The following is a 17,211-nucleotide window of genomic DNA, read 5'->3' on the forward strand; positions in this document are numbered from 1 at the left end:
ACCACTTGCATTGATTTTTTTAGTGATTTATTCAACAGTGACCCATGATGTTTTCGGTCAGAATTGTCCGCCAAAGGAAATGAATGGGTATGAGTGTATTATGTTCATCCTGCAGATGGAAAACATATACACACACAATTATAACATGAAATTCACCCCTGGTGTCATTCTGTCTGTCACCCCTCGATTCTACTTGCTTTGACTGTTCAAATGAGATGTCAATCATCAAAATTGGATAAGGGGTTCCAGAGATATCACTGCAAAACACACTGGTCAATTTTGAGCGAAAATTGTATGGGAAGGGGGGTATGACCTAACGCAAGAGAAGGGTTAAGCTTCCATTTTCGTGATATTTACATATTTAATATGGCGTGTTATACTACATGGTAATAATATCATAATATCAATATATACATCTCATTGAGTTAGTTGTCTGGTATCCCCTTAATGTTAAATGCTCTGTCTTTTGGTTATTTTATGTAATTTGTTAATTTTAAAGTGTAAACAAATATTACAAATGTGTCATGGACTCTAGAATAAATAATTGCCTAGAAGATGAAGAAAAAATAGCAAAAGTATCAAAACGTTTATTTTAATGTTGTGTAAAATGTTCTATGGCATCCCTACTGCAAAAAAACAGCAGAACAAAAGGTTACACAAAGAGCAATTTTTTTCGAAATGTATGATTTATTTGGCCTGAAATAAAACATTTAAAAAAACAAACTATAGATATCTTAAAAAACATTGTGGGCTTTACACATATGACTTTCATTATGTAGGCTACATAGTTTAGATATAACTTCTTAAGTGGCAGCAAATATATATTTACGAAATCTCTGATAAAAAATAAATTCATCGCTTCAAAGACAACAGACAAAGGCACATGCTCAGACAAATAGAAATCATACCATCAAAAGATCATGGTATTTAAATAGCAGTCATCTCTCCACCACTTTAAATGTCACAATGTCAGATGTGTACTACTTTAGATGTATGGGACTTCAAGGAACCGACTAAGTCCCCCCTCCAGCCAAACACAATACAATTAAACTGAGGAATACAAATCAACCATAAGAAAAGTTGTTGTTTTTTTAAATAGCAGAGAAACCCCTTTACAGGTTAAAGCTCACCAAGATGGGTGAACAATATGTGTTGAATTACAGTACTTAAACCTTTCAGTTTTCATAAAAGAACACCCACATAAATGTCAGTACATTAGTTACCCCAGCACCAAGATGTTCAAAATGTATGTGGCCTTCACCTCCACTTCTTGAACACTAGGGAGCTCGCCTGGTCTACAGACACTGTAGGTCAGATGCAGAGAACTGACTTGGAGAAATGAAATCTCCTGGAGTGAGGCAGGATCAAGTTCTGATGGCACCTCTACAACTCTCCAGTCTTGTGTCCTCCCGCTTCAGTGTAACATGGCACCCTTTGACAGTCACATGCTTCCTAAAGCCTAGCGCTTGATCACCACCTGCTCAAAGGCTCCAGCTGCAACCCTGAAAGAGAATATGCAATGTGTTACATGACAGGAAATGAAGGGGCTTTTATATGTAGAACTAAGATTATGATGTGAAACTGAAAGAGCATTCAACGCATGATGAGTATATTCCTCATTCGGGTTCCCATTCAGCACATTTGAAATGAATTTAGATAAGTAGTTAATGTCTGCTTTGTAGCACCAACAATCCACAATTACATAACACCCACCTCATGTGCTGGCTTCCCAAGGCTGTACTCCCACCAGGACCAACAAACAAGCTTAGCCCCTCCTCTGCAGAAATAAATAAATACACAAACACACACATACACATTAGGGGGATGTAGTAGCTAGTCTGAGTCAGACCTTTTGAAGAATATTCAGGGAAATAGTTGATGGTTAAGAAACACAATCAAAAGACACACTTTCACATAAAAAATGTATGCAACATCAGTCTCAATGGCTTTAAAGACAGGGGTAAGTAGCACGGCAGACACAGTGTGTGCTTGCCTATCAGTGAGGTTAAACTGTCCTTGTGGTATTCATAGAAATTATATTCAATCTTAATACTTGAACCCTTTATCAAATATACTATAATACTTAAAATGGAAGGTAACTAAGGTATGGTTCCATTTGGCTTCCATTTTATGGTTTGCCACCATAAACATTTAATAATTTTTAATCCATTGAAGGAAGTACTTAAAGGCGTTGCGTTGTAACATTGCAACACCCCAAAGTAATTTGATCCCACCAGCAGGATGTTAGGCAACTTTCTAAGTCCGCCTGCATAGGTCCACTAAATCACAGATTAGATGTACACACCCTCTGCACTGGAGTCCAAGAAACCGCTGCTGAAATCCTGGCTCTGCAGGATTTTATCTATTATGTCATCAGCATCCACCCTGGTGGCATCAACTCTCTTCAGCTGATTCTCCATTGAGTTCTGCTTGACTGGATGTCTAATATAGAAACAGACAAAGAGTGGAATATTACACAAATGTGCTGCATAACGAAAATATACAATATATTTAGTGGGTCATAAAAACCGTTACCAAGGTTTGTTCACAATGATCATTATGGAAAGCAGTTTGGAAAATAAAGGTTTGAAAATAAAAGGGGAAAAAACTTTACCTATGAATTTTAGCTGGGGTAGAGGGGTGTTCAGATGCATGTTGACAGGTTGCACAGGCGGGGGGAGTCGTCCTGCTCTCCCCCTGCTGGTCACTGGGTTCCAGGATGCTGCCGATGCCTGTGGAGGCAGAACCCCCTGACCCGCTCCTCCGATGGCACAGATCTGTTAAACTGGAGTGATTTGAACTGTAACCTAAAAGTAAGGAGAGAGTGAAAACATTAAGGTCATGCCAGTGATTTGTGTATCTGGTGTGGTTAAAAAGTGGCTTATGGGAATAATATATTATGTGTCCCTGGATTGGTACCTGAGATTTTTGACTTCTCACTTGCATAGCTGGGTGTTCTTGAATGGCCGTACGCTACCAACTCCTCTGGGACAGAAACGGACTTAACTGTAGAACCTAAATGATAAAAGACACAAACACTCAGTGGTGAAACTAAAAATCACAAGATGACACAGCTACAACTTATATTCAGAGGAAATGTTTCTTATTTGAGGTAAACAAAAAAGCTAGTGGAGTCACATCTTTGGTAAATCATCATAGGCTTGTGAAAAAGAACATTGAATTCATTTAAAATTGTTACTGTTGACTATGGTTCTTTAAAAGGACCATTTCAAAAGTGTTGACAACGAAAGCTGCTTGTTTGCTTCTGTCAAGAACATAGAAACTAAAATGATAACCTGGCAGAAAACTCTTTAGAGTGTGTATTTACATACCAGTTAGTGAATGGAATATGTGCACGTCCCCTCCCTTCCTGTCCTCAAGAAGACACTCTGCTTCAGCCTGTGGGTTTCCCAGGGTCATGGCAGTAGACGGGGGACTAAAGGGAACACGAGAGAGAGTGATGTTACTGAGGAGCAGGGTGGTGTAACACGCATCGCTCAGTGTTGTTAGAAAGCAGCTCCTTCAAATGCTCTTATGTTAGACACAGTTATCGGACCATAGTCTGATTAAAGCCCACACGAAGGACCAACAGTTATGGACTTTGGTCACTTTAAGTTACAGAATACAGAATGCACAGTGATTTTCTGGGATCGACTCCTTCAAAATCTATAGTGCTGACCAAATCACTCTGGTTTATGTAGAAAACCTTCATTTAGACTCTTTTCGTGCTCCTTAAGTTTACTAAACCTGTACCTGGGCATGTTGTACCTATACTGATGAGTGGATAGCATACAATCTTGTTAAATGCAATATCAAAATCTGCTAATTCCTCTGCTTCACAGGCAAAACACAATGACCCTATTGTTTGTAGCCTTTATTTAACCAGGTGAAAGCCCCTTGAGATCAAAAGATCTCTTTTTCAAGAGCCTATAACTAAAGTAACGAGAACACTCATCAAACAGACTTTTAAATGTAGAACTTGTGTAACTCAAGTGCAGTTATTTAAATGCATCACATCCTGTTGTAAGTGGCTAGGTTATCACTATATTAGTTAGTTTCTTATGTTTGGTTCATTGTCTTAATATTGTTCATTTTGCAAATTGAGCTGCTGTGATGCAAGAAACATTTTATACTTGATCTGACAATATCGTATCATATGTGGTATTGTGGACAGATATAGGATTACTTTATATACCGGACCTTATCACAGGAAACCCCGTATATGTGCTACTGAGAGGCTATGCTAAATAAAGGAATGAGGGCGGACAGTCAGCAAATCATAAAAAACAAAAGTGTCATCTCCTTCGTTTCATCACACACACACACGATGACTAACACCCCGTGGGCTGAATGACTAGCCCTGCTATTAAGATTACACTTGAGACATCTCCTAGGCAGCAGTGTGTCTACTATTACACTGAGAGGGAGTAGTAACAGGGAAAGACTGGTTATAGAAAGTTAACAGCTTGCACATTGGCAGGAGAGTGTTGTTACATCATGTCTTTGACAAACATCTCTACGTACAGAGAAAAAACCATCTGGGCTGAGCTGATCACACATCAGCTGTTGTTCACTATCAGGGTTAGGCACATCAATGTCTGACTGAGGATTTATTAGCTCTCAGATAAGCATCTGATAACTCTGACAACTCAGTATTTTTATTTATCATTAAATTATTTGAAATCTATGTGATATAAGACATCAGTGTTGGGTCACTTTGATGACAGACAGGACGTGACGAGAACAGTTTCCTCTGTAGTCGGATGCAGAGGCATACTTCCTTTTTGACCACAAATACAATCAACATAACAGACACGTCTCCAGTGTTATGAGTAATGACACTATACTGATTTATAATATGGTTAAAAGGAGCTCTTACGTTTTAAAACAGGGGTCTCCAGACATAAGTTGTGTGGTGATGACAACCTGTAAACAGAACAAAATATGTTGGTTTTAGGCTGACAAGCATCTGTATTTGTAAGATGGGGAAAAAGCTACGACGTAGTGTGGTTTACGAGGGTTACTTTTAACAAAGGGTTGGAATAAAATGTTGTGAAATGTTAGTCCATTGAAGGAATGTCTAAAATGCATTCCCATGGCTCAGGCAGCTTATAGATCACAAGCTCAGACATGTGTAGCATCAACTGTCGGTGGGGAATGCCACGGCTCCACTCAGTACATAAATCCAACGTTTTGTCATCTTCTACTGATGAACTCAGGAATGGATGACTTCATGTAGAGTGGCACAGTTGAGCAAGAACAGGTTTTAGGCTTTTCTATGCTTTTCTAAAAGCTTGGACTTTAGCAGAACATTGCCAGTGTGGGAGAGAATTCTAATTCCATTTCAAACAATATTGAACGGAGGATTGTGGAGCTTTGCGTTTAAACACTACCACACCTTTAGAATTGAGTTGTCCTGTCTGGTGTTCTTGGTGTCGTATCCCTCTAGGAGACACCGTCGTGTGGTGCTGCCAGACCCAGCAAACTCAGACAGGTTCAAGTCAGCAAAGCCCAGCTGCACAGGGGTATAAAGACCAAGCAGTTACAACAGTGTGATCTCTGTTAAAGTGTGAGCACTAACAAGGTATCTGTACATACAGCATCATCCTATAAAACATACAGTAGTATTTGTTTAAAAAAAATCCAGCCCAGCATAGGTTTTTAGAAACACACCACATGCGACGGGACCTTACATTCCTGAGAAAGCAGACAAACTAATTCTTCTCATCATTTAAGTTATTGGTTAACAGAGCCTTAGTTTTGATTTAGAGATTTTGCAATCAGTAACCAAAGCCGGAAGCTAGAAATAAAAACATTCATTGTGAGACTCACCTCACTTAAGGTCACCTTCACACATAGAGGCCGACTTTTATCACATACATTTTATGATAAGACTCCTCTAATGGATATCTGGCCCGTAAGCTGCTATGTTTACAACAAAATGGTCAACAGACTCAAGAACACCTTACCTTTGCAAAGGTCTTTCCACCCTTCACTTCCTAAAATGACAAAAAGGGAAAGTTATATACTGTTTACATTTAAAAAAAAATGTATGAGTCGTTGTAGAATGACCACTGGCTGCACCAAGCTTGTATGGTTACACATTAACAGTGCTCCTGGTCTCATGTAGGCTACATAAACATTTCTTAGCACATTCACAGTTAACTATCTGGACTCTGTTTTGGAAAATTGCCACTATGTCTTTTTGTGGTGTCAACAAAATAGAGCTTGACGGCAGAGAAAATGTCCTGTACCTTGCGCACAGACACCCGGCACAAACAGGGGTCGAGTACACCTGTTCCAGCATTGGCACTCATCTTACACACAAAGGAAAATCTCTTCCTCCAGTGTACACAGTTGGCTTGGACTTGCTCCCTGTGAGAGATAACACATTTAGAAACACTTCTTCATACAGAAACAAAAACACAAAGGCATAATGATTAACGAACAAATATATATCCCAACTCTTTCAGATTTATGATAGTTTACCATCCAATTGTATGACGCAGAGCATCAAGAAAGAGGAAGATTATATCTTTTTTTTAGGAATATATATATACACTAAAATTATATTTATTCACTCGAAAACATCAGCTTATTCCACCTGGTCAGGATCTAAATGTGTGCTGTTATGTTAGTCCAATTCTCACTTGACATTTGGATGTTTCAGAATAAAACAGGCTTTGGAGGAAAATAACAATTGTAAATAGGAATTATGTGAAAATAAGAATTTCCGTTCGCCCCTGTACCACACACAAGATTGACAATATTCTTGTATTCAAAACAGAGGATGCAGCTGTGGTTGGAGCAGGGTAAAAGTGAGACACAGTGTTTGGAAACGGAGAGTAACCATGGCAAAGCAATGAGGGTTAGACATGTGCTATGCCTGTCTTTCTTTCCATAGTGACTCATTTAAATGCTACAGTAACGTTACACGCACTTATAATCACCATCCCCAAACCTTGTGCGCTTCTTTCATTGGAAGAAAATGCTTTGGTTCTAACTGCCATACATACAAGTAATATCAGATACCCTGCATATAAAACTGACTAAAAGAGAAAATGAGCCTGCTACAAATTACACACTATAAGGAGTCTGCTGTATAACACAATCCCAAATATAATAATATTATTAGTAAGCAGTGGTGAAAAGTGAAAAAAAGTACATTTACTCAAGTTTTGTACTTTTTTTGACATATTTGTTCTTTACTTGAGTATTTCTATTTCATGCTCCTTTATACTTCCACTCTACATGTATTTGACACTCAGTTGCAGTTACTTTGTACATATAAAACACATGATATGCGGATATGGTATAAAGCAGTATGGCTACTGTAGTACTACACAGTATTTCAAGTATCTAGGCCTACATTTGGTCAACACTCACAAACTACCATACTAAAATTATCTTACATGTATAAAAACAGGATTATACAATAACAATAATAATGTAGAAATAGATATCAGGCTTAACGAGTACATTTACTTTTGATTCTTGAAGTAGCCTACATTTAAACTGATACAAATCATGTTCTTTATTGTTCTGAAACGGGTCATTTTGATGCTTATACTTTTGTACATTTAAGTAACATTTTAAAAGCAGGACTTTTACTTGTAATGGAGTATTTTAGGACCATAGTATTTCTCATTTTAAAGTAAAGGATTTGAGTACTTCTTCCAACACTAGTAAATACTGTAGGCTACTGCAGTCTCACTCACAGTATCTACTTGTTGCTTAGCAACTACTTTGATCAACAGTGTACATAAGTTAACGGAACACACATGAACTTCCTTCGATTGAAACATAACCCTACATTATATTTTTTAACAAATTAGCGAGCTCTGGCTCTATTAATATTGTGTAAATCTCATCTTCCTGGTTGTAGGGCTATATCTCCTAACACAGCAGCTCAGCAGCACATTGTAAACTCTTGAAGTATTAGTTAGTTAGCGTTAACCTAGCTACTGTTAGTCAACGTTAACAGCACATAGGCTAACCAAGTTAACGTTGATCGTTGAAAGTCAAGGAATGCTGTTGCCAACAAAGGAGCAAACCCGTGACAGTAAATGTTTAAAAAATGTCCATATAAACCTGAACACGGACTTAAAAATGGCTAAAAACAAGCTCAACCTAAAAGTAATTTTAGCATGTTGGAACAACCAGGGAACCGTGGCTATAAATAGAAAAAACATTCTTACCGAGACGACTCTTCGGCAAAGCCTCCATCTACCAGTCTCACTTTACAGAATAAAACTCCGTTTACGAAGGGAACAGAGGACAATTCCTCCAAGTCGAAGTCTACTTTAAATTTAAATTTCTTTTTCTTCAATAGAATGAACGACATATCCCAAACGTCGCTGACAGTCGTGGTAAATCCTCAACTGAACACTTTCTTTGCTCCTCCTCGTCTCCCAGCTGCTGCTTGTTGCTGCAGTCTGCAGACAGACACGACTCAAAGTTCAAATCCGCTTCTCCACCCACTGAAAAATATAATACGTGACGTGAGGGAAATTCCACCGTTTGATTGGACAATGCAGGCCTGGAGAAAGGAGAAATACCCAGGTCACGATTGTAACAGTTGTAGCCTGTACTTCACTTCTGAAACTCATTCATATTTAATGCCCTAAAGTGAACCTATTACCCTGACCACTGAAGTGTTTAGGAGAAGTGGTTCCAATAAACAGAAGGGATACTATTCAGCAGGCATGTGACCCAGAGCCATATATTCGGCTCTGATGTGACCATAAGAAGAAATGATGGAAGACATGCTAAATAAGCACATGGCCACTCAGGAATAACACTTTTAAATACTACCAATCAAAATACTTTTTAATTATCCTATGTTTGTTATCTGTAATTGAAAAGAAGGTAATAGGCTACGCCATACATTCCATTGAATATTCAGTAAAGCATTATGCTTAACCAGTGTTGTGCTAGTTACTGAAAACCAGTAACTAGTTACCATTACTAGTTACTTCATGTCAAAAGTAACTCAGTAACTTTACTTACACCCAAAAGTAATGCGTTACTTGCAAAAAGGGCTCCCATTAATGCCCTTATATCCTTCATTTCAGTACTGTTATTGCATTGGAGAATAATACAATCTCTTGATCAACTTGACATGCCTTATATGCAATCTGGATTGCATCGATATTAGCTGGCTTTCCATTTTTGTATATTCTTTCTCCAGGTAGTTGGAAAAAGTTTTCCGTCCCATATGCCGTGTGCCGCCCGGAAATGCTATCATGCTAACTAGCTCCCTGAAAGCGGGTGACTCCACTGTAGCAATAGCCTGCATGTGTTCTACAACATACCGTGCAATGGCTTTATCGACTTTTCCCTGGATAGCAGTCCCTTGGTTAAAATACAGCCGCTGTTGCTTAGGTGGAGGTGGAGTGGCGTCGGCTGAGTCTCTGTGGTCTTAGCTACTAGCTTCGTCCCAGCATGTTGTTTTTGCAGATGTTTTAAGAGATTTGAATTACTGGTTTGGGCAGTAGATAGGATCTTTGACCCGCCAAGACACAACTTACATTTAACTAAAACGTTCTTTTCTTTGTGCTCGACAAAAGTGAAATAGTGAGAATATCTCCAGGTGGAGAAACTAGACTTGAGCTCCGCCGCCGCCATGATAGTCTTGTTAGTAAACAACACAAACACGCCCACAGCCCGTCTCCGCATGTGACACAGGAAGTATCTAAGTACATTTACTCAAGTACTGTACTTAAGTACAGTTCTCATCTCTGTTCGCCTGGCTGTTGACTATATAAAAAAAACTAACGGAGTAACGCACCATGTAGTAACGGTAACGGAGTTACTGAATTTAAAAAGTAATGCGTTAGAGTACTAGTTACTGCCAACAATAACGGCGTTACAGTAACGCGTTACTTCCGAGACTGTGCTTAGCACATAAGAACCCGGACCCATTTCTACTTTTGGAAAATTAAGGAGAACATCATTTAGACTAAATAGACCACATAGAACACATTTCTGACAAGTAACCCCCCCTAGTGTCAAATGTCGGAAATGTGACAAAGTAACTCGTCGTATATAACTTCATTAATGAGGAAGATTTTTTGGTTTAAATTTGTTTGAACACACTTTGAATTGAAAAATAAAGAATATATATGTAGGCAACATTTTAATGTTTTAGCGGCTGGCTCAAATGTTATCCACTTTATATACTGTTGTGTGGTTAATCTAAAACAATCTGTACATTAAGTCTATGATAAATGCACAGAAGTGGCATCATGTTACTAATTTAATATTGAACTTAAGTACACATTTTGGGTACTTGGACTTTACATATTGTGCTTTCTCTTCATTTCACTCTATACTTCATTACATTAATCTGCACAAGTAATTTAGATTTTATTTCTACTAATACTGTTATTCAGTGGGTTTTATTTTCCATCTTATGTGTAGCATTATATTTATTCTATTTCAATCTTTGTTCTTCCTGTTATTTGAAAGTTTGCTTTATTTTCCATTTTATTTTCCCTCTTAAGTTTGATCCCTTGTTTGTTTATTCTGTCTATTTTCCCTTATTGTAAAGCACTGCTGCATTTATTACATGAAATTGGCTACACAAATAAAGTGTGTTATTATGACGCTTAATATAAACACCTCTGACAGTAAAACCCACCACATATTTAGGGGCCCAGTGATGATACACACAGATGGACCCTGACTCACTTTCCTGACAGCACCTGCTCCTGTGTGAAGAACAGCGCCCTCTAGTGGCGCTCAGCGGCATTGCGCTATAGGAAATACAACGCTGCGTGTATCCCTCTACTGACATGTCCTGCTAGATGTAGAGATAACATTTCCGCAACATGAAGCATCAGATGAAGCAGGAGCGAAAAAACAGATGGGGATGTTCACCATTAGAAGCATTAAGCGGATTACCCGAGTAATGCGGGGTTTATTTATTTCGTCACATTTCTACCTTCCATCTTTCCTGCTTTTCCGTAGAAAACATTCTGCTGTCGCTACGTATCCTTGCTCCGCCCACGATTACTGCAGTTCGCCTGATACGTTGCGAAGTAACACCTCTGCACGGAACAGTGCAACATATAGTGCCTGCAAACCTCTTTTTTAAACGCAAAAGCCGAGCTCACATCTGGATTTCAGCAGGGTTTATTGATGATTTTCAATATGGATTTATAACCAGATCCTGACTGCAGAATCTGTGACTCGTCTTGACTGCTGCTCCCTCATTAGCTCCACAATGTATCCAACGATACGGACGCTATTACTATCAAATGCGCACTGCTGGGATGCCGACAGCAAGAGGTCATGCCAGGACTTATTCGAGAAGCTTGATGCCAATAAAGATGGCAGGGTGGACGTCGCTGAATTACGAGCGGGCCTCAAGGCAATGGGCATATTTCGCCAGGGAGCAGCACAGGTAGGGAGACTTGTTTGGGGTCCTGTGAGGAGGGAAGAGTTTCAGGGCTTGGTCTGCCTGGTTTGCATAGCATTCATAAGTAGTGTCCATGTCTGTCTGTGTGTGTGCGTGACTTGTGCAACTAGAAGAGGGAAATTAACCATTTGATTTGATCAGGGGCGGTTCTATACCATGTTCATTAGGGTGGGCCAAGCTGGGGCCAGTAGGTCAAGAGTGTAACATTTTAAAATCAGTATAAAGTCATAGCCCACAAAAAAACTTAAAATACCATTATTGGTGTTAGTTTTAGTAACAGAAATGGAGTCAATGACTGATTTACAGTTTTATCTTATATTATTTAAAAAAAAAAACATTTACTTTTATTTTCGACCCACAGTCTTTGCTGCAACACTATCAGAAATTGCATCATCATTTCTCTTTTGGAGGGGGGGGCACAGGGGGTTCCAAGCTCAGTGTTACATGGGCACTGGACCCTGTTGAGCCAGCCACCCCCCACCCCAGAACTGCTCATGGATTTGATCTCTTCTCTGCAGAAAATCGTGTCGTCTGGGGATCAGAACAATGATGGGAGTCTCGACTTCAACGAGTTCAGCAACTATCTTAAAGAGCACGAGAAGAAGCTGCGGCTCACATTCAAGAGCCTGGACAGAAACAACGATGGTAAGAGCTTCCTCAATATAAAAATACTTGGCACAAGTTCTCACATGCGGTGCCAGAAGACATGCCATTGAATGTTTACAATAACACACATTCTTTGTTTACACTGCAGCTTGTCTGAGTTGAGTTTTTATGTTGTGTCAGGGCGCATTGATGCCTCAGAGATCCAGCAGTCCCTTGCAGAGCTGGGCCTGGATATCAGCAAAGAGAATGCCCTGAAAATATTACAGAGGTTTGGCCTTCACTTCAATCCACTGTAACATGTTTTTATTTAGGGTGTTGCCAATATTTTTGCCTGTGTGTAATCTGAAAGCTCAGTCATAGATTAAAATGTTTCTGTGTGTTTCCCTAGTATGGACATTGATGGGACGATGATGGTGGACTGGAACGAGTGGAGAGAACACTTCCTGTTATGCCCTGCTCACAACCTGGAAGAGATAATACGCCACTGGAAACACTCCTCGGTATGGGGCAAATACACACACACATTCTGCAGACGAGTGCAGTGGAATTAATCACATGATGTCTAGTTCTCCTGTGTAAGATGTTATGGGCTATTTCTGCATTACACTTTTTCTCTCCAGCTTCATAAGATTAGAGTTTCCAACATAATAGGTCACAGCAGCACACAGTGTTTGCTTCGGCTTGCTCCTCCACATCTTCGCAAATAAAGATGTCATTGTCGAGATATTTGCTCCTTCGTGAGCAAACCATAATCCTCTCTTTTGTATCTAAATGTCTCTTCAATTAACTGCCTATTTATGGTCTCTAAGGTAACAACACCAGTCCAAAATGCATTCTCATACCAAACACATGCCATAGTTGTGACTGCAGGACACAAAGCTAGCTGTGTTAGCTTCTGTGTATCCCTAGGAGCGCATTAAAGTGCCACTGTGTTTGTCACTAGCAGAAACCATGGGTGTTTCTCAATGTCGAGGAAGGCTCCTCCAGAGCCACTATTTCAAGGATGCTACGTCATCGAGTCCCGCCAAAGGACTGTTCCAATGTCCAGGATCCTTGGAATTCTACAGAGGCCGGCGTCCTTCGTTGCAGGAAATTTCGAGGCGGCACATGTGTATCCTCCGCGGTCTTATAATCCCCACAATGCTTTGCGCACGGACCAATTTCCCAAATCTTTGGCGGAAATCGCGCTCCATTTAAGGCGGGGCCTCGCATATGGCGCACACCTGTTAGCCTGTTCCACCATTCTTCGTTTTCCGAGGCTAGGAAGGATTCTTGCCTCGCTTCTGAAGGACCTGACTCGGAGGGACATGTCCTACCAAGGAAGCGTCCTCTACATTGAGAAACACCCCATTTCTGCTTTTTGTAAAACATGGGATATGTTTATCTGAAACAGCCTGCAAGACGAGGGCGCAGTCAGCTTAGTGATTATGATTACACAAGCAGTTCATGCTGATGGATAAGGAGCTCAATGCATTGTTTGTTGTTGAAATAGTTTCAACCGCTGCAGTATTTTAGCCTTTCCCTCCCCTAATTTGACCCTAACAAGTTGAGCCAAAAGTTTTAAAAAAAGAAGCATTTTAGTGTGTTAACTTCCATGGTGAAACCTAGCATTCAAGTTCTGCAAATACTTCTTTCTCCAGTGTATAGGTTATTTGGCAAGCATGTAAAAACGATTGCTGCATCACTGAGACAATAGACCTCAAAAGGAGAAGTGCTTGTAGGCATTTAAAGTTTTTTTTGTCACATTGACAACCACCCAAGTTTATATGACATGTGCCCTTCCTGAAAGAGATACAATCTCAAGGCCAAAATAATAATATAAGAAACGTTTTACTCTATTTATTATGGCCATAAGCTGACAAACCAAAGTGATTTCAGCAGATGTGTTTAACTAGGTGCTGGACATAGGGGACAGTCTTGCCATCCCAGATGAGTTCACAGAGGAGGAGAAGAGCTCAGGTCGATGGTGGAAGCAGCTTGCTGCGGGGGCCGTGGCGGGGGCTATCTCTCGCACTGGGACTGCCCCTCTGGACAGAATGAAGGTCTTCATGCAGGTGAAATATATTAAACAACATTTGACAAATGTATATTTCGCCTAGGGGAAAAATAAAAGAATAACCTCATATATTTGTTCTGCAGGTTCATTCTTCTAAGACTAACCCCATAAGCCTGGTGGGGGGCTTCAGTCGGATGATCAAAGAGGGAGGTCTGTCCTCACTGTGGAGGGGAAATGGGACCAACGTTTTAAAGATCGCACCAGAGACGGCTATAAAATTCATGGCATATGAACAAGTAAGCTCTAAACTGCAAATTCAATTTGCCATATATATATTTTGATAGTATTCATAACTGTTTTATAACATTATAAATATTTATAAAAATCCTTTATTTTTTTCCATTTAAATGTGTTCTGTAGTATAAGAAGTTGTTGTCATCAGAGGGCCAGAACATTGAGACACACAAGAGGTTTGTAGCTGGCTCTCTGGCTGGAGCCACCGCACAGACATCCATCTACCCCATGGAGGTGAGACAGCTTTTCACCAAAACTTGAAAATACCACAGAAATAAAATAATAATATTCCAATGTTTTTATTCTTTCATGATTTCTCTGTCTAAGTTATTGAAAACTAGACTGACCCTTGGGAAAACTGGCCAATATACAGGAATGTTTGATTGTGCCAAGAAGATCCTGAGGAAGGAGGGAATCATGGCTTTCTACAAGGGCTACGTCCCAAACTTAGTGGGCATAATCCCCTACGCTGGGATAGACCTCGCTGTTTATGAGGTATGCAGGATTTGTGATTTATTTTTCTCCTTTGTGATATTTCAAAACAGTGTGTTAGTGAGTGCACTTTGTTTAATTAATTTAATTATATGCACCAGTTCATCTTATATTATAAAGTAATTGTGGAGTTCTATGCTGATGGTTTTCAATTAATGTCTTTACTGTGTTTCAGACTCTAAAGAACACGTGGTTGACGCATCACACCAAAGACTCAGCTAACCCTGGAGTTCTGGTGCTGGTGGCCTGCGGCACCATCTCCAGCACCTGCGGACAGCTGGCCAGCTATCCCCTCGCACTGGTGCGCACACGGATGCAGGCACAAGGTAAACTCATCTGCATTTTATGACCGTGACGACAAAACCTATATAGCACATAATTTAGGTCTTTACAATTTGGAATAATATATAATTGTAATTTTTGACTGATCTTGCAATTGCGATATGGTCCACAGTATTGGAGGGAATGCACATTTTTGCATACATTTTCTTATTTTCATTGAAAAATAAACTATTTTTTGGTGAGATTTTCTGCAAGGATCTGTATCAAACATATAGTTTTTGTTAGGGTGGAACATCTCTGCAGCACCACAATACTTAATTTATTTTCACTCATTTCATTTCAATCTTTATTTCGAACAGATTAAAGAAATAACAAATGTGAAAAACAGAATACCGTATTGTTAAAATACAGTATTTATCCACATTCATGATAATATTTATATATTCAACAAAAAAAAAGTCTTCATATTAATAATAATAATAAAAAATCACATGTGTCCGAAAGGGAGCAGGAGGAAGCAAATGCTTATTAATTCCCACCCCTTACTTGATCAATGATTGTCCTTTAAATCATTATGCAAGTTATTCCTACTTACATTTACATTTATACATACATATACAATAATTTCTCATCTTCAATCACCTATCTTCATTCTCATAGTTTTCCAAAAAAGTGTTTCTGTACATCCTTTTAAATTGAATTATGCTTGTGCTTTGTTTTAACTCCTGCTCCAAACCATTCCATACAATCACCCCACAGATTGTTATACTCATACTTCTCAGAGTTGTTCTGACCTTGAGTTGTTTAAATGTAGATTTCCTCTCAAATTATACCCACCCTCTCTGTCTATGAACAATGTTTTTAATTTCCTAGGAAGTAGATTATGTCTTGCTCTGTACATGATTTGTGCCATTTTAAATTTAACCAGATCAGTGAACTTCAATATGTGTGTATAATTCTCATATTTTGTCTTATGATAAATAATAATATTGCGCACCCTCGGATTAAAATGTGTCCATATTGCAAATTCGATATATTTCCATTAATCTTTTCGGCCTTACGTAATTACACAGTACATTATATTTTTCATAATTATTGCATTGTTAATGTGCTGACCAAACTCTGTGAAGGCACCCAATATATTCTGGTCACATACACTTGAGTTATAAGTCACATAATAAGTGGGCTGCCTTTTAGCATACAGCACCAAAGTAAAAATCTTTCAGATGCAGCACCGGCTCCCTCACTTACCCTTTTCTCTGCAGCGTCTCTGGATACAACAGACCAGCCCTCCATGAGCAATCTGATTAAGAAGATCGTAGCCAAAGATGGCTTTTTTGGACTCTACCGAGGCATCCTGCCAAACTTCATGAAAGTAATTCCTGCTGTCAGCATTAGCTATGTTGTTTACGAGTACATGAAGACTGGCTTAGGAATTTCCAAATGACCCTGGAAGCCAATGAAAAAAGAACATTAACTTAATTATTGAACTTGAAAATGACTGTAATAACCCCAGAAATACAGACAGACATACAGAGCATGACTTCCGCGAGCTGGAACAGGAGTTCAGCGGATGGAAAACTGTATGTATCCTAATGGTGGCCTATCATTAGCTAAAGCATGTATCGTTTGTGCTGAGCATGCTTTAATTATTATTCGAATGTTACACATAATGCACTCCCTAAGTATGTACACTGTCCAAAAGAATATTTCACACGTAAAAAACGTAATTGATACATACATAACATTAGCATCAATGCAAACAAAAACAACGCATCTTCAGTTAGCAAATTCATTGTACTGTTACTCTTTAAATCAAAATGGAATGTCAATGGGACACAATGTGGTGCTTTTTGATAACAAAATAAATATTTTCTTCAGAGAAGCTGGAGCTTATTCAATGAGGCTTAACAGCAGTCATAATTGTCTTTAATAATGGTAAAATGACACTACGCAACTTTAAATGTTTAAGTCCACAGCCTTTAGGGGTCATTTACAACTTCTATAAGTGCCTGCCTATAGAGTGCCTCCAGTCAGCTGAAAAATAAATAACCTGTTAACACTGGAACACTGTGAGCATGAAGACAATGCATCTTGTGAAAAATAACTAAATCTGTGT

At 39.1% G+C, this 17,211-nt stretch overlaps 2 protein-coding genes across 3 annotated transcripts; one reads left to right on the forward strand and one right to left on the reverse strand.

Annotated features, from left to right (window-relative positions):
• Positions 1–667: 667 nt before the first annotated feature.
• Positions 668–9,332, reverse strand: LOC117532569 (protein FAM102B-like). Of its 2 annotated transcripts, XM_034195902.1 has the most exons (12): positions 9,315–9,332; positions 8,199–8,480; positions 6,255–6,375; positions 5,970–5,999; positions 5,399–5,515; positions 4,880–4,926; positions 3,333–3,436; positions 2,920–3,015; positions 2,615–2,807; positions 2,306–2,442; positions 1,714–1,777; positions 668–1,502 (listed from the first exon to the last, which is right to left on the reverse strand). In XM_034195902.1, the coding sequence occupies exons 2-12, from the start codon at positions 8,342–8,344 to the stop codon at positions 1,460–1,462; spliced, it is 1,098 nt and encodes a 365-aa protein (XP_034051793.1). In that variant the 5' UTR covers positions 8,345–8,480; positions 9,315–9,332; the 3' UTR covers positions 668–1,459. The 2 variants fall into 2 exon arrangements, with proteins under 2 accessions (XP_034051793.1, XP_034051792.1); XM_034195901.1 differs by lacking the exon at positions 9,315–9,332 and having other exon boundaries at positions 8,199–8,524.
• A 1,429-nt stretch (positions 9,333–10,761) lies between these two features.
• On the forward strand, positions 10,762–16,998 carry LOC117532567 (calcium-binding mitochondrial carrier protein SCaMC-1-like). Its single transcript, XM_034195900.1, has 10 exons — positions 10,762–11,407; positions 11,941–12,067; positions 12,209–12,296; positions 12,417–12,528; positions 13,924–14,082; positions 14,168–14,320; positions 14,445–14,552; positions 14,646–14,813; positions 14,986–15,136; positions 16,358–16,998. Exons 1-10 carry the CDS (start codon positions 11,228–11,230, stop codon positions 16,537–16,539), a joined length of 1,428 nt encoding a protein of 475 aa, XP_034051791.1. The 5' UTR covers positions 10,762–11,227; the 3' UTR covers positions 16,540–16,998.
• The last annotated feature ends 213 nt before the right edge of the window (positions 16,999–17,211 follow it).

This window comes from Gymnodraco acuticeps, unplaced genomic scaffold, assembly GCF_902827175.1.
Source record: "Gymnodraco acuticeps unplaced genomic scaffold, fGymAcu1.1, whole genome shotgun sequence".
Classification (NCBI taxonomy): domain Eukaryota; kingdom Metazoa; phylum Chordata; class Actinopteri; order Perciformes; family Bathydraconidae; genus Gymnodraco; species Gymnodraco acuticeps.